The sequence below is a fragment of the Myxine glutinosa genome, chromosome 7 (genome assembly GCF_964187855.1).
Source record: "Myxine glutinosa chromosome 7, kmMyxGlut1.1, whole genome shotgun sequence".
NCBI lineage: Eukaryota > Metazoa > Chordata > Myxini > Myxiniformes > Myxinidae > Myxine > Myxine glutinosa.
In genome coordinates this window covers 77083391-77108381 of record NC_136267.1, presented here as the reverse complement: position 1 = coordinate 77108381, position 24991 = coordinate 77083391, and the positions used below count along the sequence as shown (strand labels likewise).

Here is a 24991-nt window from a genome sequence, read left to right as displayed (position 1 = left end):
CCGTGTCCACGTGTTCTTCCCTCCCCCGCCCGTGTCCACGTGTTCTTCCCTCCCTCGCCCGTGTCCACGTGTTCTTCCCTCCCCCGCCCGTGTCCACGTGTTCTTCCCTCCCCCGCCCGTGTCCACGTGTTCTTCCCTCCCCCGCCCGTGTCCACGTGTTCTTCCCTCCCCCGCCCGTGTTCACGTGTTCTTCCCTCCCCCGCCCGTGTTCACGTGTTCTTCCCTCCCCCGCCCGTGTTCACGTGTTCTTCCCTCCCCCGCCCGTGTTCACGTGTTCTTCCCTCCCCCGCCCGTGTTCACGTGTTCTTCCCTCCCCCGCCCGTGTTCACGTGTTCTTCCCTCCCCCGCCCGTGTTCACGTGTTCTTCCCTCCCCCGCCCGTGTTCACGTGTTATTCCCTCTTTCGCCCGTGTCCACGTGTTCTTCCCTCCCCCCCCGCCCGTGTCCACGTGTTCTTCCCTCCCCCGCCCGTGTCCACGTGTTCTTCCCTCCCCCGCCCGTGTCCACGTGTTCTTCCCTCCCCCGCCCGTGTCCACGTGTTCTTCCCTCCCCCGCCCGTGTCCACGTGTTCTTCCCTCCCCCGCCCGTGTCCACGTGTTCTTCCCTCCCCCGCCCGTGTCCACGTGTTCTTCCCTCCCCCGCCCGTGTCCACGTGTTCTTCCCTCCCCCGCCCGTGTCCACGTGTTCTTCCCTCCCCCGCCCGTGTCCACGTGTTCTTCCCTCCCCCGCCCGTGTCCACGTGTTCTTCCCTCCCCCGCCCGTGTCCACGTGTTCTTCCCTCCCCCGCCCGTGTCCACGTGTTCTTCCCTCCCCCGCCCGTGTCCACGTGTTCTTCCCTCCCCCGCCCGTGTCCACGTGTTCTTCCCTCCCCCGCCCGTGTCCACGTGTTCTTCCCTCCCCCGCCCGTGTCCACGTGTTCTTCCCTCCCCCGCCCGTGTCCACGTGTTCTTCCCTCCCCCGCCCGTGTCCACGTGTTCTTCCCTCCCCCGCCCGTGTCCACGTGTTCTTCCCTCCCCCGCCCGTGTCCACGTGTTCTTCCATCCCCCGCCCGTGTCCACGTGTTCTTCCCTCCCCCGCCCGTGTCCACGTGTTCTTCTCTCCCCCGCCCGTGTCCACGTGTTCTTCCCTCCCCCGCCCGTGTCCACGTGTTCTTCCCTCCCCCGCCCGTGTCCACGTGTTCTTCCCTCCCCCGCCCGTGTCCACGTGTTCTTCTCTCCCTCGCCCGTGTCCACGTGTTCTTCCCTCCCCCGCCCGTGTCCACGTGTTCTTCCCTCCCCCGCCCGTGTCCACGTGTTCTTCCATCCCCCACTCGTGTTCTTCCCTCCCCCCCACCCGTATTCTCCCCTCCCCCCCCGTATTCTTCCCTCCCCCCCCCGTATTCTTCCCCCCCCGTATTCTTCCCTCCCCCCCCGTATTCTTCCCTCCCCCCCCGTATTCTTCCCTCCCCCCCGTATTCTTCCCTTCCCCCCCCCGTATTCTTCCCTCCCCCCCCGTATTCTTCCCTCCCCCCCCCCCGTATTCTTCCCTCCCCCCCCGTATTCTTCCCTCCCCCCCCGTATTCTTCCCTCCCCCCCCCGTATTCTTCCCTCCCCCCCCGTATTCTTCCCTCCCCCCCCGTATTCTTCCCTCCCCCCCCCCGTATTCTTCCCTCCCCCCCCGTATTCTTCCCTCCCCCCCGTATTCTTCCCTCCCCCCCCCCCGTATTCTTCCCTCCCCCCCCCCATATTCTTCCCTCCCCCGCCCATGTCCACGTGTTCTTCCCTCCCCCACCGGTGTCCACATGTTGAACCGGTGGTTTTGCTTTCAAATGTTTAAACTCCACCATGCCATGTTGTATTCCCTTGTATACTACAACTCGCTTTTTTTATTCCTCTTCAAAAGGCTGCAATCAATTTGCTCATTAAATCCTTCCATCACAAAAAAGTTTTAATCTCGTACAATTCTTTCTCTCTTCATTCTCAAAACTCACACTCATTCCACCCCTCCTCAAACGTTCTCAAACAGATCTCTGATTTGAATATCTCAAGAAACCCAGTCTGTAATAAATGTTTGATTTTCTTTAATCATTCAAAACTTTCAAATTTCCCCCCTCACCCCTCCCCCTCAAATTTCCCCCCTCACCCCTCTCCCTGCTCACCACTCCCCCTCAATTTCCCCCCTCACCCCTCCTCAAATATCCCTCCTCACCACCCCCCTCCCCCCCCCCATAAATTTCCACCCTCACTCCACCCCTTCAAAACTCCGCCTCACCATTTTTCTTCATTTCTCCCCTCTCACCCCTCCTCCTCAAAGTTGCCTTTTAACTCCTGCACAAACCTGCCTCCTCCCCGCTTCCTCTCCCTTCCAACTCATACCTCCACATCCTCCAACCTTCGACTTCACTCTGCCGCCCCTCAAACAACACCTCACTGTGCCTCATCCCATCACCATCAAACCTTTTGTTCTCATCCTTTCCCTTCTCCAAGGTTTCCTGCAATTTCCGACACACTGTCAACAGCTCTCCCATTCTCCCCCTCTCCTCCCTCATCTTTCCATACCCTTCCCCTGTCCTGTATCCGATGCTCCCCGTCCCTCTTCCTTAACGGTATGGACCTCAAACATCCGGGGCCTTCGCTCAAACCTGACTGATCTCTTCATACAGGTTGCTTCTGACAAACCAGACGTAATCTGCTTAAAATAAACTTTCCTCCTTCAACATTTCTCTGATTCCTTAATTTATCTTCCTGGTTACTCCCTCCTCCGGTATGATAGACCTGAGCCTCATCCTGGTGGCGGGGTTGCTATTTTTATCAAAAACTCTCTTCCTCACTCTCCCTGCACTGCCCTCTCTCCACCACACCCCCAGGAGTACCTCTGGCTATGGCTTCCCCTCCGCTCCCAACTTTTGTTCATATGTATTCTGCACCATCCAGCAAACAGCGATGACTCCATTTACATCTCGCTGTCTGACAAAATGGACCAATTTCCACTCATCCCAACTCTCTCTTCCTCATATGTGGCGACTTCAACTGTCATCAAGCCAGCTGGCTGGGTGTGGGTACTTCTCTCACCAGCCATCGCACCTTGGCAAAGGACTTCTGCGACTCATTGGGACTGACACAATCTGTCAATTTATCGACCCGGATCTCGGTCAACGGTACATCATCTCTTCTGGACTTGGTTTTGATTAACTTCCCTTCAAATGTCTGATGTTCTTCTTCTGCTCCAATCAGTTCTTCTGATCATGTGCTTGTTAAAGTGGACATCTCTCTGGCCATTCTCAGAGAGCCCCCTCAGCGTCGACGAGTCTGGCATTTCACTCAGGCCGACTGGCACGGTCTTCAGGCAGCCATCAATCATCTGGACTGGTCTTCCATCTCTACTGCCTCTGACATCAACTCATCCTGGGAATTCTTCCAAAGAAAATTGCTCGCTCACATGCACAGATTTATCCAATCTCGTCTTCAGTTGTCATACCCTTCCTCCCGTCCATGGTACACAGAATCTTGTGGTGAGGCAGTTGCCATGAAACAACTTGCCTTTGCCTCTTGGAAGGCTAATCCAACTGAAGGCAATCTCAGTTCCTTTCACAAAGCCCCGAACAAGTGTGTGTCTATTAGGGTGGTCCAAAAATTTGAAGATTGGATTTTTATTTCTCCACAAGCCTGCCCCTATTCCTATTGAAGAAAGTAGTTTGTGGTGAAAATTTGAGCTTGATTGGACAATATTTAGAGGTTGCTCAAAATGTTGACAAATTTTAATGAATAAGAAGGTACAGAATTTTTAGCATCATACATCAATTCATAGATAATTATCTATTTTCAATTACTCAAATTATTTATTATTGTTGGCTTGCACTTATCTTCAATGGTATGACCAAGAGATTTTTTTTTTTTTTATACTGAATCAAGGCTCGTGAAAGAGCTAACATTTATTTCACAAACAAATCAACCAGACAAACAAGATATATAAAAAGAGGGAGCGGAAGACAAGATGGGGAGAGAATGGGAAGCACACAAACATAACATTTGAGGGCAGGGAGATGTGTGGGAGGGAGAGGGCTTGGGGGGAGGAGGCGTGGGAAGGGGGGGGGGGGGGGTGAGAGAAGTATAAAACACGACACCAAGGAGTTCCAGGACAAAAGTTGGTATTTCAAAAAAGTGGATTTGGGGTGAAATTAGCGGGGGTAGAAAAGATCAAGGTTTTGGATGGGGGAAGATAAGAGATGGTGGTGAACAGCTGTTTTAAAGACCTGGAGGGTGGAGTGGGATTGAAGAGAGTGAGGGAGTTTGTTCCAGAGGCAGGAGAAAAGAGGAATGATGGAGTGAAGGTGAGCAGAGAGTCTTGATTTTGGCAGTTTAACCATAAGAGGGTTGCAGGCAGATCTTGTGCGACCTGTAGGAATATTTGGGGGACAGAGCCCAGAGAGAGCTGGGGGGGCAAGGCCAGAGAGGAGTCGGTAGAAGACGGAAAGACCACCAACCTGCCTGCGGTGAGTGAGTGAAAGGCCCTTGGAGTTAGCTTCATCGCGGGAGATTCCAATGATTCTGAACGCTTTGGTTTCAACAGCGTGAAGACGAGCTAGGTGTGAGGCAGGAGCACCAGCCCAGAGGGGAGAGCAGTATTCCATTGAGCTGCGGATGAAAGCCTTGTATGTGGTGAGGAGCTCAGGTGTGCCAAGGAAAGACTTCGCACGACGGAGGATGCCCAGTCGGCGACTGGCTTTGGAGGCCAGATTTGAAATGTGGTTTTCCCAGGAAAGATCATGGCAGATAGTGAGACCCAAAAGCTTGAGTGACAGAACTTCTTGGAGAGGATTATTCAGAAAGTGGATGGGAGGGTTGTCCAGTCGGTCTTTTCGGAGAGACATCGTAAGAGTGTGAGATTTGTCAGGATTGAAAGACATGTTCCACTTGTTTGCCCAGTCTGTGATTTTGTCCAGGTCTGCAGAGAGTGAGGAGGCTGCAGACTGCCGATCTGAGGGATGAGGAATGGAGCGACAGAGAGTAGAGTCATCAGCAAAGAGATAGAGAGGATTTTCAAGAGAGTCAGAGAGATCATTGATGAAGACCAGAAAAAGCACAGCACCCAGAACACTGCCTTGGGGAACTCCAGCCTGAACAGGAAGAGGAGATGAGAGAAACCCATTCAGGGCCACACGTTGACTACGACTAGAGAGGAAGTCCGCCAGCCATGCGTGGAGAAAAGCACTGGCCACAAACATAGCACGCCGATCTGAGAGATTCACTGTCCAGAGTTGCCACTATTGCTGGAGTGACCACCTTGATGGGAGCCTTTTTCGCCTGTTTGGCAGAAGATGGACTTTGGAGTTTGAATTCATTGTCCCCTGAATCGGAGCTTTCAATCTCAGACTCATCATCATCAACCACAGCCGATCTTGATGGAACAGATTGCATTGCTGTTAGAGTCTCAGCAGCATGTTTCTTCTTTCTTTTATCTTCATTCTCAAGCCTGATACGCTTTCTGTTCTCCTTCACTGCCAGAGTGTTGTCCACAGATCCCATACGTGAACTTGAGGGATCCTCACGCTGCATGATAAGGAATGCTTTGTCTTCTTAATTTGTCATTTTCTCAAGCGCATCATTTGGTGAGATATTGAGGAGGGATTGAAGATCATCTTTGAACATCTGCTCCTTCACTCTATAGTTTTCGAATGTCTTGGTTCTATTTTTCTTTACCAGTTTGTAGGCATCATACAACTTCAAAAGTTGGCGCTCACAGGAATCTACTCTCTGCACTGGAATTCATGTTTTCTCCCAGTATGCACACACAGCTTGTACACTAAGTTTGGCACTTTCACGAACTGTATGGTGTTCTTGTATGTGATGGTACACCATTTTCTGCAATGTGTGTCCTTTGGTTGGTAGTCCCCCACATATTATTTCTTTTTCAGACTTGCCCAGCAACCAAACTGTGGAAGAGCTGCGAGCTTCTGCCATCTGAAAAAAACAGGATAATTTTAAAGTTATTTTTTGAGCAACCTCTAAATAAGTTCCAATTGACCTCATATTTGGTTCATATGATCTTTATAAACATAGGAACAAGGGCAGCCTTGTGGAGCATGGATTTTTAATAGTATTAAAAATTACATATATCTGTGGATCTAGTGTCTATCCTCAGGAGAGCCAGGAAACAATATCTCTCCACTCTCAAGACTGAACTCTCAAAGCCGTCTCCCTCTTCCAAATCCTGGTGGCATCCGATCAAATCTGATTCTGGTGTTTGTTCCCCTTCCATCCCTTCCCTTACCTCAAACGGCTACACAGCTGACTCCACATGTGAAAAAGCTGAATGCCTCAACTCTGTGTTTGCCTCAAAATCTTGTGTCCCAAACCCATACTCTCTCTGTACCAACCTTACCCAGTCCAACCCAGCTGCTCCTGGACTCTTGTATCCTTCTCTCCTGACAAGGTGGAGAAGTTTCTGTCAAACCTCGACTCTGATTCTGCAACTGGCCCAGACGGCATCAGCCCACGGGTCCTTAAATCCTGCCCTGCCACTCTATCTCAACCTCTCTCTGTTCTCTTCACCCTCTCTTTTGCTCAAGGTCATCTACCATCTGCTTGGAAATCAGCCGACATTACCGCTTTACACAAAAAAGGTGCAAAAACAGATCCTTGCAACTTCAGACCAATCAGCCTGCTCCCAATCATCAGCAAGGTCATGGAATCCATCATCATTTCTGATATTAAATCCTTCCTCTTCTCCAATGGTTTGACCTCGGATCATCAATTTGGATTCAGACCAGGTCACTCTGCTCTGGACATGCTGATTCTGCCGTCTCAACAATGTATGGAGGTCCTCAATGCCAAACAGGAAATCAGAGCCGTCTCCCTTGACATATCTCGTGCCTTCCATACGGTCTGGCACCCTGCTCTGCTCACCAAACTCTCATCCTGTGGTATCCATGGAAATCTCCATGCATGGCTTGCGGACTTCCTTTCCGGTCGCAGTCAACGTGTGGCTCTGAATGGATTTCTTTCATCTCCCTTTCCTGTTCAGGCTGGAGTTCCTCAAGGCAGTGTTCTGGGCTCTGTGCTTTTTTTGGTCTTCATCAATGATCTCTCCGACTCTGGAAAATCCTCTCTATCTCTTTGCTGATGACTCCACTCTCTGCCGCTCCATATCGCAACCTTCAGATTGGCAGGCAGCAGACCTGGACAAAATCACAAACTGGTCAAACAAGTGGAACATGTCTTTCAATCCTGACAAATCTCACACTCTCACGATGTCTCTCCAAGAAGACCGTCTGGAAAACCCTCCCATCTACTTTCTCAACAATCCTCTCCAAGAAGTTCTGTCACTCAAGCTTTTGGGTTTCACTATCTGCCATGATCTTTCCTGGGAAAACCACATTTCCAAGCTGGCCTCCAAAGCCAGTCACCGACTGGGCATCCTCCGTCGTGCGAAGTCCTTCCTTGGCACACCTGAGCTCCTCACCACATACAAGGCTTTCATCCACAGCTCAATGGAATACTGCTCTCCACTCTGGGCTGGTGCTCCTGCCTCACACCTAGATCTGCTTCATGCTGTGGAAACCAAAGCTTTCAGGATCATTGGTATCTCCTGCAATGCAGCTGATTCGGAGGGCCTTTCACTTACTCACCGCAGGCAGGTTGGTGGTCTTTCCATCTTCTACCGACTCCTCTCTGGCCTAGCTCCCCCAGCTCTGTCTGTGCTGTGTCCCCCAAATATTCCTGCAGTATGCACCAGAACTGCCAGAAACTGCCAAAATCAAGACTCTCTGCTCACCTTCACACTTTAGTTATTCTTTTTTCCCACCTCTGGAACAAACTCCGACACTCTTCAATCCCTCTCCTCCCTCCACATCTTTAAAACAGCTGTTCACCGCCATCTCTTATCTTTCCCCATCCAAAACCTTGATCTTTTGTATCCCCATTAATGCACCCCAAATCCACATCTTTCAATCCCCGACTTCACTCCTGAAATGTAGTGTTCATTTGTTTTGTACCATGGACCCCTTCCCTCCACCTCCCCTCCCCAGCCCTATCCCTTCAAACAGATCTCCCGATGTCCCTGTTCTCTACTCTTGTGCTTGTGTGCTTCTTTCTCTCTCCCCATCTTGTCTCCCCCTACCTTTAGTGTTTTACGTGTCCGTTTGTTTTTTGTGTTGTATGTGCTAAAATGTGTTTGATGTGCTAGCTCTTAAACGAGCCTCGATCTTATCGACAAAAAAAAAAAAAAAGCACGATTTGATCATTTTGCATTAAATGAAAGGTAATCCACCACCTCTTCCCCTCAACTTGCAGAGGTTGTGGGATGCTTTTGGAAGGGTTGCTGGTTGACATATCACGCTACACCATAGCAGACAACGACACAAAGGTAAAAAAACAAAAAACCTCATTTGCTTTCCTCTCTATTTCATTTTCCTTTTTAACTAACCGTATTCAGTGGTATTGCAGTTAGAGCGTCCGCTTTGAGTCAAAGCGATCAGTTTGATTCTAACCTGAGTCATAAAAAAAAAGGCTACAAATGGTACGTGCTGCTTCCTTGCTTGATATTCTGCATTTAGGTAGTTCATGGACAAACCCTGTGGCTTGGAATCCCATGCTGGAGGGGGTGGATGAGATGAGATGGGAGGGTGGGGAGAGGGGGGGGGGGGCAGAGGGAGAGGAGGAGCTTTATATATTCTCTCTAAAAATGCTCCACTGACTGCAGGGAGGAATGGGTCCACCTGCACCGAGAGTATTCTAGGAAATTGCTTCCCCCAAGAGCAACGGCTGGGTTTCTGTCGAGTCAGGTCCTGTGTTGTCTCGTATCAATGTGTGTGATTTAGTGACAACTCCCTGTCAAAAAAAGAATCAATCCTCCAAATTAGACACTCACAAATGCGTTGGTCATTAGAATGTATTTTTTTTAATTCTTCATTTTGAAGCTCTTGAACTGGTGGTGTAAGCGTTGGAGATGGAAAGAAATGTGGAGTCGTGGAGGGTGGGGAGAAAAGTGGGGGAAATGTTACCATCTTTTTGTCCCAACTTGCAGCATCGCTATTCTGTTCTGCACATCCGGCCGACACAGATACACCGGCGGAAGTACGACGCCAACGGCCATGAGATTGAGCCAAATTTCAGTGAAACGCACAAGGTTGCTACTGGTTACTTGGGATCTTCCTACAGTGAGTGTGTGAAACAACTACATGTGTCAACAGATTTACATGTTTAGATTTAAACAGCAGTTTTTTGAAAGTAAACATAAATGAGTGTATTTTTATTTTTGCAGAGATTATGAACAAGGGGCAGACAGATCTACTCTCTTCGGAAGAGTTGAAAGAGATTATCAGGAAGCCAGAGCTGGAAAAGTTTACTGAGCGACAAGGAATGACAGACACATTACCATTCTGGATTCCTGAGTCAGAGCTGGAAAACATCGAGTTAGAACTTGGAGAGAAGCTTCGACTAAAAACGAAAGGCAACTCTCCCTTTCTGTGTGAGTTGGACTCGCTTAAACAGGCAACGTGTCATTTTAAGGATTTATTAGGGTAATGAAGGGAACCCTCTTATTACTGCTCGGCTAATTATTATTATCCTTTTCCTTTACTTTTCCACTTTTATTCCCTTTCAAATTCGTTTTCTCTGCAACCGCTTGAGCGATTGACGTTAAACTTTCAACATAGTGTTACGGCCACGGGTTTCGGGTGTAATACGAGAGGGAATCCCTGGTTCTCCTCAAAATTACCGGGCCTGAGGCTACCGAGCAGAAATAACTTTGTACCATGGCAGGATGCCAGCCAACCGCGAACGCCAATTGGTCCACCACCTGGTTACAGGGTTCTCTGTCTGACCACTGTTTACCTGTGCCATGCAACTTTCCAATCAGGGGATGTGCCATCAGATATGCACCAATCTTATCTTAATTAGGTTGGCTGAGCTTTACCGCTGGTGCATACTGGACTATAAAGTGCCAATCAATTGGGGAATTATAACCTCCAGGTCTATACACTGATATTCAACCAAGACACTTATCATCCTATCAACTTATCCAACCAAGATATTCTACCTTTGCATTTTAAATTAATTTTCTGAAGTTTGTAGAATTTCTTTTTCACCTGTAAGTTGTGGGTTACGATATGTAAATAAAGGTGGAAAAAGTCAATTTTGTTTGCAGCATGTGTGTGTGTGGGTGTGTGTGTGTATATATATATATATATATATATATATATATATATATATATATATATATATATATATATATATATATATATATATATATATACAGTCATCCCTCGCTATATCGCGGTTCACTTTTCGCGGATTCGGTACATCGCGGTTTTTTCTCGCTAGTATATGTAAAATTATATCGCGGATTTTTCGCTATATCGCGGGATTTTGCGGTATAAATGTATTTTTATATACTATTATTTTAAATATTTTTGTGGTAAAATAAGCATTTTCTAGCCTAAAAAATTAAAAAACGTAAAGAAATAAGAAAAATACAGTATTTAAAACATATTACAAGAAATAAAATACTGTACATAGTGTACAGTAGAAGGGTAGACAAAGAGTCGTGCGTATGGAAAACGCCAGTACATTCATCATCGTCATCACCTTCATCGTCATCAGTACTGCACAGCTAATTCATCATCATCTTCATCACGCAAGTTGTAGTATTGAAGAGCCGGGGCTCTTGCTTGATACGGACGAAATGACGGGCAAGACACAAACTCGTCCGAGAAGATATTTATTCTCAAAACCAACTCGGGAACACTGAAAAGCCCATTTATCGGGCTGCATTATAAAGCACAACCAGAAACCGAAAGCCACGCCTCTCAAGCGTGGCGTGCTTCGGTGAATCGGTGGTCACGTGATCAACAGGTGTAGCTGATTATACCCGCAAAGCGCGGCACGCTTTAGCGGTCACGTGACCAGCCACTCTCGCGCCGGGAATCCCCGCCGGTGACGTCACCGGCTGGAGCAAGGAGATTCTGATGCTGGTCTTGCTTGGGGAACCCATGGGTAGCTACAGTATCTTCAATGGTGAGTACCCATTAGAATTTTATATGTTGTTAAAATTACGTATGTTTAAGAGTGTAAAAAGTGTTTAAGAGTATAGGAAGTGTTTATAAGAGTATGGGAAAGGTTAATAAGAGTGTGGGGAGTTCATAATGCTTTAAAATATATATATTAAAAAAAAAAAAATATGGTCGCTACTTCGCGGATTTTCGTTTAAACGAGGGTTCACTGTATATATATATATATATGTATATATATATATATATATATATATATATATATATGTGTATATATATATATATATATATATATATATATATATATATATATATATATACACACACAGTCATCCCTCGTTTATCGTGGGGGTTACGTTCCAGAACCCCCCGTGATAGGTGAAAATCCGCGAAGTAGAAACCATATATTTATTCTATTATTTTTATATATTTTAAGCCTTTAAAAACCCTCCCCATACTCTTATAAATCTTTCCCACGCTCTTATAAACCCTTTCTACACTCTTAAACACACTTTTGAGACCCATCCTTACGTATTAGAAAAATATTTGTACGTGTATATATAGCTGTACAGTATATTTGAAAATACTGTAATAGATACTGGGTAAGTATATCAATAATAGTTTTTACTGTACTGCACAGCAAAGAAGAGCATTACAGCTCTTCTGAAGGCGCCACTTCAGCAGGCGCCTCGTCAGGTGGTGCAGTATCTTCGTCGTCGTCCGGAACTTCTTTTCGTGCTGAAGACGTAGGCGTGTCTTCTTTCTTTTTTCGGGTGAGGAACATAGTGATGGGCAGTTGCTGGCGCTGCCTTTTCTTCTGGGCGAGGAGGTTTTTATAGACTTCAATGCCTCCGTCGATTACATTTCTGAACTTCAACGAACGAATCATCTGGGGGTCCCATTCTTCAGCCCTTTCCTTAAGTTATTTTGCCATTCTCACTAGGGTTGCGAGGCGTTCCAGTGATAGGCCTTCTTCTTCTTCATCCCCTGGACCCTCTTCTTCCTCTTCTTCTTCTTCCTCACGTGCTGACTTCGTCATCTCCACCAGGTCTTCGTCCGTTAATGGATCTGAGAGGGTCTCGAGCAGCTCCTCAACGTCATCCGGAGTCATATCGTTGAAGCCATCTCCTCCTAGTAATTTTGCCAGCTTCACTGCCTTATCTACTGCAGAGTGGTGGACTTCGTCAGGAGAGAAACCCTTGTACACGTAATCGTGGACTACTTCTGGCCACAATTTTTTCCAGCAGGCATTCAAAGTTTGTCTTCATCTCCTTTATGGCCATCTGAATATTTTGCAGACACGTTGCAATGGTGTACTCACGCCAGTACGCCTTCAGCGAGAAGTTTTCGTCCGAGTCCATAGCCTCGACCAGGTGCTGCAGGGTGTTTCGCGTATAAAGTATAAAGTGCGCTAGAAAATGCTTATTTTACCGCAAAAATAATTAAAATCAAAAAAAAAAAAAATACCTATAGGCCGCAGAATCCCACGATATAATGAAAAATCCGATATATAATTTTACATATACTAGCGAGAAAAACCCGCGATGTACCGAAGCCGCGAAAAGTGAAGCGCGATATAGCAAGGGATGACAGTGTATATATATAGATAGTCACGTGACTCCCCCTTGGTTAATACCGGGGAAATCACGGATAGCCAAAGGCAGCTTTAACTCCAAAGGCGTTCATTTCAATAGCGGATTCTATATCTTCACTCGGGAGGAAGAAAGAAGAAGAGGATGCTGAAGCTTACCTGTCGCGTTTACCAGCAGTTTCAAAGCCTGCAGGAAATAAATTCACAAGAAAAACGGATTTAGAATATACAGGGAAAATAATGAAAGGATTTATTTACAACGGATGCCGGGACAAGAAAACGTGACTATAATAAATAATGTTCCTATATGGAGCGCTCCCGCACCAGACTTATAACACACACAGGGGAATATAAACTGGATAAAATAAATTATGTGTGCACTTAGCTCAACCAGCTCAGGGTCTCGTCAGGGTTTGTCAAACTTGTCCGTTGCGTTGGTGGGAACCGCCTGTTCTCGCGCTGCTTGTCCTCCGTACGCCGCAGCGGTTAGCTGCGCATCCACGCGTCGTCCGCTTGAAGAACCGCAGTTCCCATTGCCTCTCTTGGTTTCCCGGTGATGTCCTCTACACGGTCGGTCCAAGCACGAGAGCGCGAGGGAGGACAAAGGAACAAGAGAAAGGAAGGCTAAAACCGAAGGAAAGAGATGAGGGCAAGCGAGCAAGGGCGGAGGGCAAGAAGAAGAGAGAAAATGTCAGTGCTTCAGCTCTTTTAACATTGGGTCCTGACGTCATCTGCGTCTCTCCACCAATCAGTGCCCCGCTTGGTGCTCGCCTCTGACGGCCTCCGTGGTCTTTGCCAATCGGTCCTCTGCTTCCATCTCAGCCTTCCTTCCACCAATCCACGGGAAGCTTCTTGCCCCGCCCCTGGCCAATCATGAGTCTCCGGGGCGTTCTTCGGCCTACTTGAGCGATGTGTGCCTGCCAGGCGGGATTGTTAGCCTTGGTGCTTGATGCCTGGCTTCCGGTTGGGTTTTATTATTATTTGTTAATTAGTGTACTAATGGGCCTGACTAGTGTCTATGTGCATTGCCATAAGGGACAACGGATAAATCACAAGGTCTCACGCACAGGGGAATTAACATAATCCCTACACTAGTAAACACGCCCCATTCCTCGTAACAAGGACAAATATACAAGCTTTATCCGAACACACGGTCTACAAAGGTCCCTGACTTTATGTACATCGAAGTGGTTCTTTCTACACACGATCATCGGAGCACCAACCTATACAGATCATGAATATATATATATATATATATATATATATATATATATATATATATATATATATATATATATATATATATATATATATATATATATATATATATATATATATATATATATATTGTTACTGATCGCGGTTTAGATGTTATGATGGGCCGAGCGGATGGTCCAACCGCGACCGTTACAGGATCCCCAATTGGCCCGATTCCACCCGACGTTGACCAGATCGCACCGCAGATATTCAATCGGGAAACCTCTAAAGCGACCGAAAGAGAAGGAAAAGAGAAAAAAAACAGAGTACGGAGGAAGAACAGATTTATTATACACACACAAGCAAAAAGAAAGAGCGACCAAAATTATTTACAGCAATGGATGGAAGAAGCAGTCACACAGTGCATCGTTAGCTTATTCTATTCAATTTACTTAACCCCAGGACAACGATTAGGACAGACGACGTTCACACTTACACGGGAGATATTGCAGGCAGGTATGGCTTGAGGTGGATTGCTGGAGAGGGAGGCAGGGTCGGAGGCAGCAGCTCTCAATTCCTCGCGTTTTTGGCGGGAAAACCCTCCGTCGCGTATCCGCTGCCGATGCTGTAGACGTCACGCGCTGGCTCGGTCACACCTGTTCCTCTCCTTCTGGTGGAGTCGTCTCCCTCCTCTCAGCGCGTCACTCCTTCAAACCTTGTTTCCTCCCCAAGTATCTCTCCTTTTTGGGTTTGGAGCGTCTCTCGTCTCACATCTCACTCACAGCTCCTCTCGCAGGTCACCTCTTCTCTCATCTCCCATCTGGTGAAGCAGTCCCTTCCAGTCGCTTTTATCACTTGGGGCGGAATCAAGCCGCCGGCTGCGAGGGCACGCCTACCGGGTCGCTAACCGCGGTGCTGGTTGGCTGTTAGGGCTGTCCGATTCCTCCTTCGATCATGACGACATGCCACGCCTGTGAGTTGGCGGCTCCTACCCCCCCTCTTCTCCGAGATGAGCACATGGGCAATGGCGGCTTGCGGGATTGAACACCACTCGCACCGCTTTTGAAAGGAACTTTGGGAGAGCGGAGATGATTGGGGAAATTGAAAGGGCCTACGCTTATTTCGTTTGATACAATGCAGAGTCAATCTAGTGGGAAACACATATTTAGCCTACATGGAATAAGGAAATAAACTATTTAAAAAGATATATCGTGGCCTGTGTGTAAGTTTCATGGAATTAACTAGGAGGACGGCTGCGACCATTATTTACATTACGAGGGTGTTACACACAACAAAACCATACTTTTCACATTCGTTACACTTCCTCCAAAATTGTTACACTTCTCAAAAACCGTTACACTTCTCAAATTCGTTACACTTCTCAAAACCGTTACACTGCACCCTCCTTTCTTCAGGCCCGTACTCGGGCCTACAAAACTTTAACTTAGTGTGACACGTAGGTGTAATTCCCTCTACTTTTAACCTGACCCTGAGTGTGACAATCTTAAAACACAAATAAGTATGTGCCCCTATTGCATTGCACCCTGTCTAACAGACTCAAGCCCACAGCTAACCGAATTACGGAATTATTCTCAAACTATACATTTACGGTGGGGAGTATTATTTACAATGACGTTATTTCTTATTTACAACGCAACCCAGGACCTGTGTTTTTTTTTGTTTTTTTTTAGGGAACAAGAAAAAGAAATTCCTGTTGGGAGGGAGGAGACAGCACGCATTGCATCGATGCACCAGTACCAATAGCACCAAAAGCACCACAAAGCACCACTCGGTGCACAGTCACCATGGTTCTTAATAAACACAACAAAACAACTGGTGGTGGTCTTCTCTTTCTCTGCTGGGCCGATGTTCTTCCCGACGTCTTCTGGCTTCATGCGGCCTACTTGGAAATATAAAAAGCACAAACCGTGTCCATTTTTATTTAGGGCAACAGGGGCCAACTAAGGGTGGTCCACCTGTTTGGCATAGGTGCCACCTTACCGAGGTCCGCAAGCAAAATTCCCTGGCCACTATGGCCGGTCTCCAACAGAGGTGCCCTGCCCCAGAACCTGGGGTCCATCAAGTGGTACTTGGCCGCAGAACAGCGGTCCATAAAGTGGTACATCAACGCAATGCATGCTGGTTCTGGGAATCTCGTGCGCACAATGGCCACCTCACGCACGCTCCCCTCGGCCCCCAATGGCGCACAGGTCATGTGGGAGACAAAAGAGACAATTGAGCGAGGGGTAAGGTCACAAGGGTACACATCAATAAGGCAATGCAAGGCGAAATGCGTACGGAGGGCGAAGTGAGAAAGCTCGTCCCTACCGTACGTCACCCCCCTGTCACCTACACTACCCTTGCCCTTACCCCATATGTACAAAATCTACCCATTTACAAATTCGTCACTACTGTCACGTCTTCCCCATATTTCTCCTACACCAAATTCGTCTCCACAATCCCTCTACTTCAAAATTTGCCATCACCAAATTCATCATCAATCCTCATAAGGAGGAAGAGATGGAACATCAAAGCACAATGTCACACCCACGTCATGATGCGTCTCACAATCCAAACATTTGCATCATAAAAAATAATCAAAACATGGCATGGTGTGGAGTACCTGTCACCTCAGGTGAGTGGATGCAGATGGTGCGAGGAGATCCTTCATCCTAACTATCCTCTAAATGATTTTAACACGCTTTACACTACCTGGGGTCTCTCCCTGCCAATCCATTGGCCACTTACACTATGGGTTCTAAAAACCAATTCCCATTGACCAAACTGTGGTGCTTCTCAATTTGGGGTCTCACTCCCCCCGATTCATCTCCCGGTGCCCTCGCACAATTTCTGGGCTGCGACGTGTAGCTCTCCCAGCAGGTCTACCCACCTGCACACCTCCACCACTGTAGTTGCCACCCGAGCTTACCTAGCTCCTCACCCTAACCTAACTAACTGGGGAAAGCCCCTCCTGGCTCTGTCACCCCTTGGTGCCCTCTGGCACTGGGCTACCCGGGTCCATCCTCCGGATCCTCGGGCCCCATCCACAACAACTACTACCGGCTCCCAGAGCCCACCTGCGGCCTCACCTGGCCGACATCCTCACAGTGGTGGAGCGCCCAACCAACTGCACACACTAACAGGCTACACGCCCAGCCATTTCCACAACACTAATGCACCCATCCAAATACCATTCTGTCACCCGCACCACAGATGCCAATATCCAACCACAATTTACCTATACCCTCTACCTAACACTTACACTACCCGCCCCGGGTATTCGTGATGGGGGTCCACTCTTCCCCCATTCACTCCTTCGCACCACCCACTCCACTCCATCGTTTCCACCATACTCACTCCACGACCATCCATTCCAATACTCCACTTATTCCACACTCCATGTCTTCCACACAACCATTTATTCCATTCACCTGTTGGTGCACACCTGTGCACTCACACCTGGTGCCACCTGCACCCTCCTTTCTTCCTGGACCATTTGGTCATCACAATACACATCACCATCACTCACTCATACACTGCTCCACACACCTGTTCAGTTGCACACCTGTGCAATCACACCTGTTCAATTCTCAAACACACGGCATCATCTCATCTAACGACTCCCCTCTGAAACTTGCGCTTCCCAGTCGTCCCTTTAAACTATTGCGCTCCCACGTCATTATCATCCACACTAAACTACCTGCGTCCCCACTACAGGTATCAGTCACTAACTAATCTTAACGTTACCTAATGTCATCTTCGCTAGATCCCTACACACGATATAACCTAACCCACCCGGGCTAGTTTTCACTGCCATCAACCCCATAAACTATAGCGCATTTGCCCCACCGTCTGTGAGGGATGGTGGATTTGCCATCCCACCACATCGGGGGTCTCTCACTATAAATTTTGTTCGTCCAAATTCCAACCAATTCAAAAATTTTCCATTTACTGCCAATTCTCCCCACTATTATAAATTTCGTATCAAATCACTATCACTATCATCATCACAGTCCGCTATACCCTAGCCTCGGTGCGTCGTGACATCATTAAACTCGGCTTCGTAAAGCCGAGCAATGAATTCGGGTGGTTTGGTCGCCTGCAGGTTGAATCCGTCCGGCTTTCGGTTCAAGGGAGGTGGTTTGGTTGGACCGAGGTTCCACGCACCATCTCGGCGCGGCACCTTGCGGTCCCGGGCCCGATGGCTCAATCTCCCCCGGTCGGAACCCCGTCCCCACGAGGGGGCACCGTTCCGCTTCCTCCCACTCGCCCTTGAACCGGACCGGTCGCCTCGCCGGCCAAGCCCGAATCGGCAACGACGCTTCGAAGAGAAGCGACGCAGCATCGATCCGCGCCGGGCCTCGCACCCAACAAAGCACACCGCGCCCCGAGTGCTCGCATCGGCTATCCGTCGCCCTAACCACTAACCCGGTTACCGTCGATGCTTCATTTGCATGCTCACACGCATACGCTACCCCTTTCACCCTCACAAAACCCGGCGTTCCAACGCCGTCCGTACATTCCACCAACGCTCTCCCTGTTACACACCACACCTCTCGCGCACACTCTTGCGCACACTTTGGTCCACACCTCTCCTCCGTTACGTCCTCCGTAACACTCACCATGGGCGTGCACTCTTGCATCCACCCACTAACGCGCTCACATGGGCTCTCCCACACCCGCGCTACCACCAACTCAGGTGTGCTTCCTCGCACACGTTCCACCACCACCTTACTCTCCGTGTCACACTTCGTACACCCCGACGTGCATTCTCGCTCGCACTCGGTTTCACACTCGCGCTCCGATGTGCCCTCTCGCACCTGCGCCATCACCAACTCACTATTCGTGTCACACTTCGTACACCCCGACGTGCATTCTCGCTCGCACTCGGTATCACACTCGCGCTTCGTAAAACGCTCACCCCTTGACGCACACTTTTTTTCCACACGCGTGCCATTTCCACTCACACGGGACCCTTCACCAACGCCCGGATGCTTCCTCGATCCCAAGCGCGCGACAATTCTTTTGTCGCTAAACATCCTCTTACAAAATCTCCCAGCACAATACACAACAGCACGTCTCACCTTCGGGGTTCTTCTTCCTCCCTGCACCAAAACCTGCAAACTTCCATTTGGATTAAGCACAGCATCGTGATGTGAGCAGGGACTTTGCACATATTCCATTTCTCCCTGCAATTCCCGGGCTACCTCCGTCATCTCTTCAATTTCAATGCCCACTTCCGCTTTTTCTGTACTCACCTCGACGACCGTTGGCTTTAATAAAATTCCCTCTACCTCATCGGTCGCCGGCTTTTCCAAACCCCGTGTCGCGATTTCTACCCCCGTCATTGTACCCGCGCTTTCCTCCGCTTCGCTCAACCAGCGCTTTTCGACCCGCGTTACCTCGTCGTGCACCCCTGGGACCCTTTCGCCCACCATGCGATCCATGGTCTCCCCACATTTTTGCATGCGGTCACCCATTCTGTTCGTTATTGCTTCCATTTTGTTTAACAATCGCCCACTGTTAGCCCTCCTTTCGTCCCTCATTACCCCCAATTGCTCACTCTGAGCATCCATCCGGTTCTCCATTACCCCCATTTGCCCCATAAGGGCCCCCATCATTCTGCTTTCCATTTGTTCCATACTGTCGTTTTTTTCTGCATTTCCACCATGAATTGGGCCATGAAGGCTTGCATTTGGGCCACCGTTGGTAGTACAAAGGGTGCGGCCGCAGCTGCCCCAACCTCGTGCGCGAGAGCGCCATTTTGCGCGCCCGTAACCTCGTGCGCGAGGGCGCCATTTTGTGCGTCTGAAACCTCCGCAACCACATTGCCATTTTTCTCCTCCTCCCTTTCCTCCACATACATTTCCCCGAGGTCCTGGGTCGATTCCACCCTGTCTATCTCTCCCACCGACATCCGATCGCCTTGATTGTCCATGGCGCGATCTCAAAATTCGGGTTTTATAAAACAAAATAAATTTCGGCAGCTTGTAATTTTGAGCGCGTTAAGCGCGCTTCGGGTCCGATCTCACTCCTCGACACCAATTGTTACGGCCAATAGTACAATTGGTGTCCAAAATTTGGGCTAAATAAATTTAGTCCCAGGTTCGAATCCCAACTCCTGACAACCAATTGTTACAGACGCGGTTTAGATGTTATGATGGGCCGAGCGGATGGTCCAACCGCGACCGTTACAGGATCCCCAATTGGCCCGATTCCACCCGACGTTGACCAGATCGCACCGCAGATATTCAATCGGGAAACCTCTAAAGCGACCGAAAGAGAAGGAAAAGAGAAAAAAAACAGAGTACGGAGGAAGAACAGATTTATTATACACACACAAGCAAAAAGAAAGAGCGACCAAAATTATTTACAGCAATGGATGGAAGAAGCAGTCACACAGTGCATCGTTAGCTTATTCTATTCAATTTACTTAACCCCAGGACAACGATTAGGACAGACGACGTTCACACTTACACGGGGGATATTGCAGGCAGGTATGGCTTGAGGTGGATTGCTGGAGAGGGAGGCAGGGTCGGAGGCAGCAGCTCTCAATTCCTCGCGTTTTTGGCGGGAAAACCCTCCGTCGCGTATCCGCTGCCGATGCTGTAGACGTCACGCGCTGGCTCGGTCACACCTGTTCCTCTCCTTCTGGTGGAGCCGTCTCCCTCCTCTCAGCGCGTCACTCCTTCAAACCTTGTTTCCTCCCCAAGTATCTCTCCTTTTTGGGTTTGGAGCGTCTCTCGTCTCACATCTCCTCTCGCAGGTCACCTCTTCTCTCATCTCCCATCTGGTGAAGCAGTCCCTTCCAGTCGCTTTTATCACTCGGGGCGGAATCAAGCCGCCGGCTGCGAGGGCACGCCTACCGGGTCGCTAACCGCGGTGCTGGTTGGCTGTTAGGGCTGTCCGATTCCTCCTTCGATCATGACGACGTGCCACGCCTGTGAGTTGGCGGCTCCTACCCCCCCTCTTCTCCGAGATGAGCACATGGGCAATGGCGGCTTGCGGGATTGAACACCACTCGCACCGCTTTTGAAAGGAACTTTGGGAGAGCGGAGATGATTGGGGAAATTGAAAGGGCCTACGCTTATTTCGTTTGATACAATGCAGAGTCAATCTAGTGGGAAACACATATTTAGCCTACATGGAATAAGGAAATAAACTATTTAAAAAGATATATCGTGGCCTGTGTGTAAGTTTCATGGAATTAACTAGGAGGACGGCTGCGACCATTATTTACATTACGAGGGTGTTACACACAACAAAACCATACTTTTCACATTCGTTACACTTCCTCCAAAATTGTTACACTTCTCAAAAACCGTTACACTTCTCAAATTCGTTACACTTCTCAAAACCGTTACAATGTATATATATATATATCACTCTACCCCACCGACATAACAATATACACACACACACACACACACACACACACACACACACACACACACACACACACACGTCTGAATGTTATGAAATCGAAAACTGCTTTTCCAATTCCCCTCCAATTTTGTATACTTACTCTAGGTAACCAGGGTCTGGTCATGGGCATGATATAAATCCCCTCATCCCTCCTTTGTGAGAGTGGGGACACAACTTGCTATTTTCACCTGTGCAAGTGGATTAACCACTGACCCCTGCCAGATGGAATGGGGTATTAAGGGTGAGGAAACGACGACAAACTGCAGAAATGATTCACTGACACTATATTTCGCTGCAAGCAGGTATTACTTGTAATAATAACACTAATACCTTACTGAGAGTAAGTAGCTTAATTTTGTACAAATTAATCTTGCATTTGTGTACTTTATTCTATTTCTTTCTCCCGTTTCATTTAATTGTCTTTGTTGTTTGCTAAACCAGATTCTATAGTGCACCTCGATGCAGACACAACTCCCAAATGCAACTTTGCTGGTGCTGATGCAACTGGGGTTTCATGGACCGACAAAATAATGTCCAACAAAGGCAGCAAAGGGGCAAACCCCCAGGCTCATGCTACTGTCGGAGATGAAGTTGCTGATGATGAATGGGTGAGTGGTACGGATGTGCCTGGAAGATACCTAATTGGTTCACATAGTTAAACTATTGCATTTACAATATACACATTCCATAAGTTCTGAAATGCAAAAACATATTCAAAAATTATTTCAATATAAACATATGTATATATGTTGGCTTAAGAAGTTATCCTTACCTCCAACATTAACAATTGTTTTCCTCCTTTAGGATGACTGAAAGCAGAGTGAACTGGAATGGCACTCGGTAGAGCGCACACCTCCACCAGGCTGAACAGTTTACTTTTTGTATCCCACTGAAAGGACGGATCCAGACCTGAACGAAAATCTAATCCGCTTGTTCTTGTCTCCTAACCAACTCATCCAAGTTTTGTCATAACTCATCCACAAATTTTTGAGATTTCGTGTTGTATATCATTTTTGGCCCAATCTCTCAATGGTGAAGAATCACTTTAAAAAGCTATCGGATCTGAATCTTCACCAAAATCGAACTAATTCATCCTTGTCACACACCCAACCTGTCCACAACGTTTCATCCATATTGATATTCAACTTTTTGATATATCATGCTCACAGACAGCCAAACAGGGGGAAAACATAACCTCCATCCACCTTCAATGGCAGAGGTAATCAATGCAAGAAGACATGGTTGGAAACACAACCTTTGAAATATCCAACAAAAATGCATAATGCCACAAATTAAGTGGAGTACAATTTTTTTTTAAATGTATAATGTAAAACTGAAATGAAGATAAACGTAGTTTTTTTTATGGCATCCTATGGTGATATTACTTTTGAATTAAATCTCGCAATTTGTTCCTGCTCAATTGAGGCATTATCACAGTAAATATACTTTTCTGGGGGAAAACCCCCCACCAAAGCAGGCACCGTTTGGGTTACAGTAATTGGCGCATTATCAAATGCCTTGGTTTGAATGTTGACTTGCGTGTGGGCAATAATCGAGATGTCATTTGCTGCATGGTGTTTCAAAATGCAAGTTTATGCTAACATCATTACTTTAAAGATAAAAGGCTTTCTTGCCTCTTTTTTTTTTTTTTTTTGAAATGGAACAAAGGTTAAACAGTGGGATGACAGCAAATATATGCAATACAACACAAGGAGAATTGCAGCTGAAGGTGTGGGAACACGGTGTCAGCACATGCAGTAAAGTTCAGTATTGGAAATGAGAGAGACCTTGGGGTGGCAGTGGGCAACAAACCTTAACTTGTTTTGGGAAGAGTTCGATACAACAGACTAAGGAAGACACTGGCGAAGAGGCTATGGAGGTGAGTGTTAAGTTTAGATTTGGGGGAAAAAAGGGTTTCTGGCAGAATGGCTGTGACGTAAAGGGGGCTGGGTGGAGAGGTGAGAAAGCAAGAGAAGCAATAACAGAATAGAGCTGGTTAAACAAGAACTGCAAGGCCTCCGTCCTGCTTATGGTGAAGAAGTAAACCCTGAAACCTGACTTCCTGACCTGATTTCCAAAGACACAAAAGACATTGGATTATGGAGCCTCAAAGGGGGGACTGCGAGATGGGAAACTGTAACGCTAACCCCATTTTGGATGGAGGGTTTGTACAGAGTTATAAACAGATGATTAATTTTAATAAACCAAAGACTTGGCAGGGTTTTCACAATTAATTTATTTCAGATCACAGGAAACAAAACCAACCCCATAGGCCTATGTTTTTCTCGAAATATTGAAGATATCCAAACCAGTTCCAAGAGGACTTGGTAATTGTAGTTCAAAAGATGAATGACAACATACAGTGCCTTCAGAAAGTATTCACACCCCTTGACTTTTTCACATTTTGTTGTGTTACAGCCTGAATTTAAAATTGATTAAATTGAGATTTTTGGTCATTGATCTACACACAATACCCCATAATGTAAAAATGGAATTAAAAAATTTTTTTTTTTTACAAAATAATTAAGAATGAAAATCTGAAATGTCTTGCGTCAATAACTATTAAATCCCTTTGCTATGACACTCCAAATTGCATCCACTCAGGTGCATCCAATTTCCTTTGATCATCCTTGAGATGGCTCCACAACTTGATTCGAGTCAATCTGTGGCCAATTCAATTGATTGGACATTATTTAGAAAGAAACACACCTTTCTATATAAGGTCCCACAGGTAACAATGCATGTCAGAGCAGAAACTACCATGAAGTCCAAGGAACTGTCCATATAACTCAGAGATAGAATTGTGAGGAGGCATAGATCTGGGGAAGGGTAAAAAACAATTTTGAGAATGTTCAATGTTCCCAAGAGCACAGTGTGCTCCATAATTAGGAAATGGAAAGAATATGGAACTACCCAGACTCTTCCTCAAGCAGGCCGTCTGACCAAACTGAGCAACTTGACAAGAAGGAACTTGGTCAGGGAGGTGAACAAGAACCAAATGAGCAATCTGACAGAACGACAGAGTTCCTTGGCTGAGATGGAAGAACTTGCCAGAAGGACAACAGTCTCTGCAGCATTCACAAATCTAGGCTTTAAGAGTGGCCAGATTGAAGCCACTGCTGAGAAAAAGGCACATGCCAGCATGCCCGGAGCTTGCAAAAAGGCAAGTGAAGGACTGAGAGCATGATGCAAAATATTATATTGTCTGATGAGACTGTGGTCTGAATGCAAAGCACTGCCTGGTGGAAACCGAGCACAGCCCATCACCCATCAAACACTATCCTGACCATGAAGCATGGTAGTGGCTATCCTTGAGGAGAACCTGCTGCAGAGTGCAAAAGGCCTTAGACTGCAGTGAAGATTTTAAAGTTCCAGCAGGACAATGACCCCAAGCATACAGCCATAGCAACACAGGAATGGCTTCAAAACAAGAACGTGAAAAGACCGAGAGTGCCCCACACAAATCCCAGACTACAATCCCATTGAGAATCTGTGGAAAGACTTGAAGATTGCTTTTCTCTGACACTCCCCATCCACCTTGACAGAGCTTGAGCAAGTCTGCAAGGAAGAATGGGGAAAACTCCTTAAATCCAGATGCAAATGAGGCCTTTTGTGCATGTGCTGTGTACGCGTTTCTAGCGATTCACTTCTGCTTGATGGGGCACTTTTGTCCTGGTGTCACGAGGGTGAAATCTAAGTCAGTCCTTTTAACACAATTTTCAGGATTTACAGTCACGTGAAAAAGTAAGTACACCCCATGTAAAGTTTTGACTTTTTCAACATATTTCAACA

At 47.3% G+C, this 24991-nt stretch overlaps 1 protein-coding gene across 5 annotated transcripts in view; it reads left to right on the top strand.

Annotated features, from left to right (window-relative positions):
- ARPIN (actin related protein 2/3 complex inhibitor) overlaps positions 1 to 22619 on the top strand; it is a 32756-nt gene extending 10137 nt beyond the window's left edge. For 3 of the 5 annotated variants that reach the window (XM_078781881.1, XM_078781880.1, XM_078781883.1), the window contains 5 exons: positions 8270 to 8342; positions 9003 to 9135; positions 9240 to 9446; positions 21641 to 21807; positions 22004 to 22619. In XM_078781881.1, the coding sequence (XP_078638007.1) occupies positions 8270 to 8342; positions 9003 to 9135; positions 9240 to 9446; positions 21641 to 21807; positions 22004 to 22012 (589 nt within the window). In that variant the 3' untranslated portion in view covers positions 22013 to 22619. Of the gene's footprint in view, positions 1 to 8269; positions 8343 to 9002; positions 9136 to 9239; positions 9447 to 11626; positions 11760 to 15465; positions 15484 to 21640; positions 21808 to 22003 lie in introns of those variants that run through there. The other 2 variants (XR_013624101.1, XM_078781882.1) reach the window with 2 other exon arrangements.
- The last annotated feature ends 2372 nt before the right edge of the window (positions 22620 to 24991 follow it).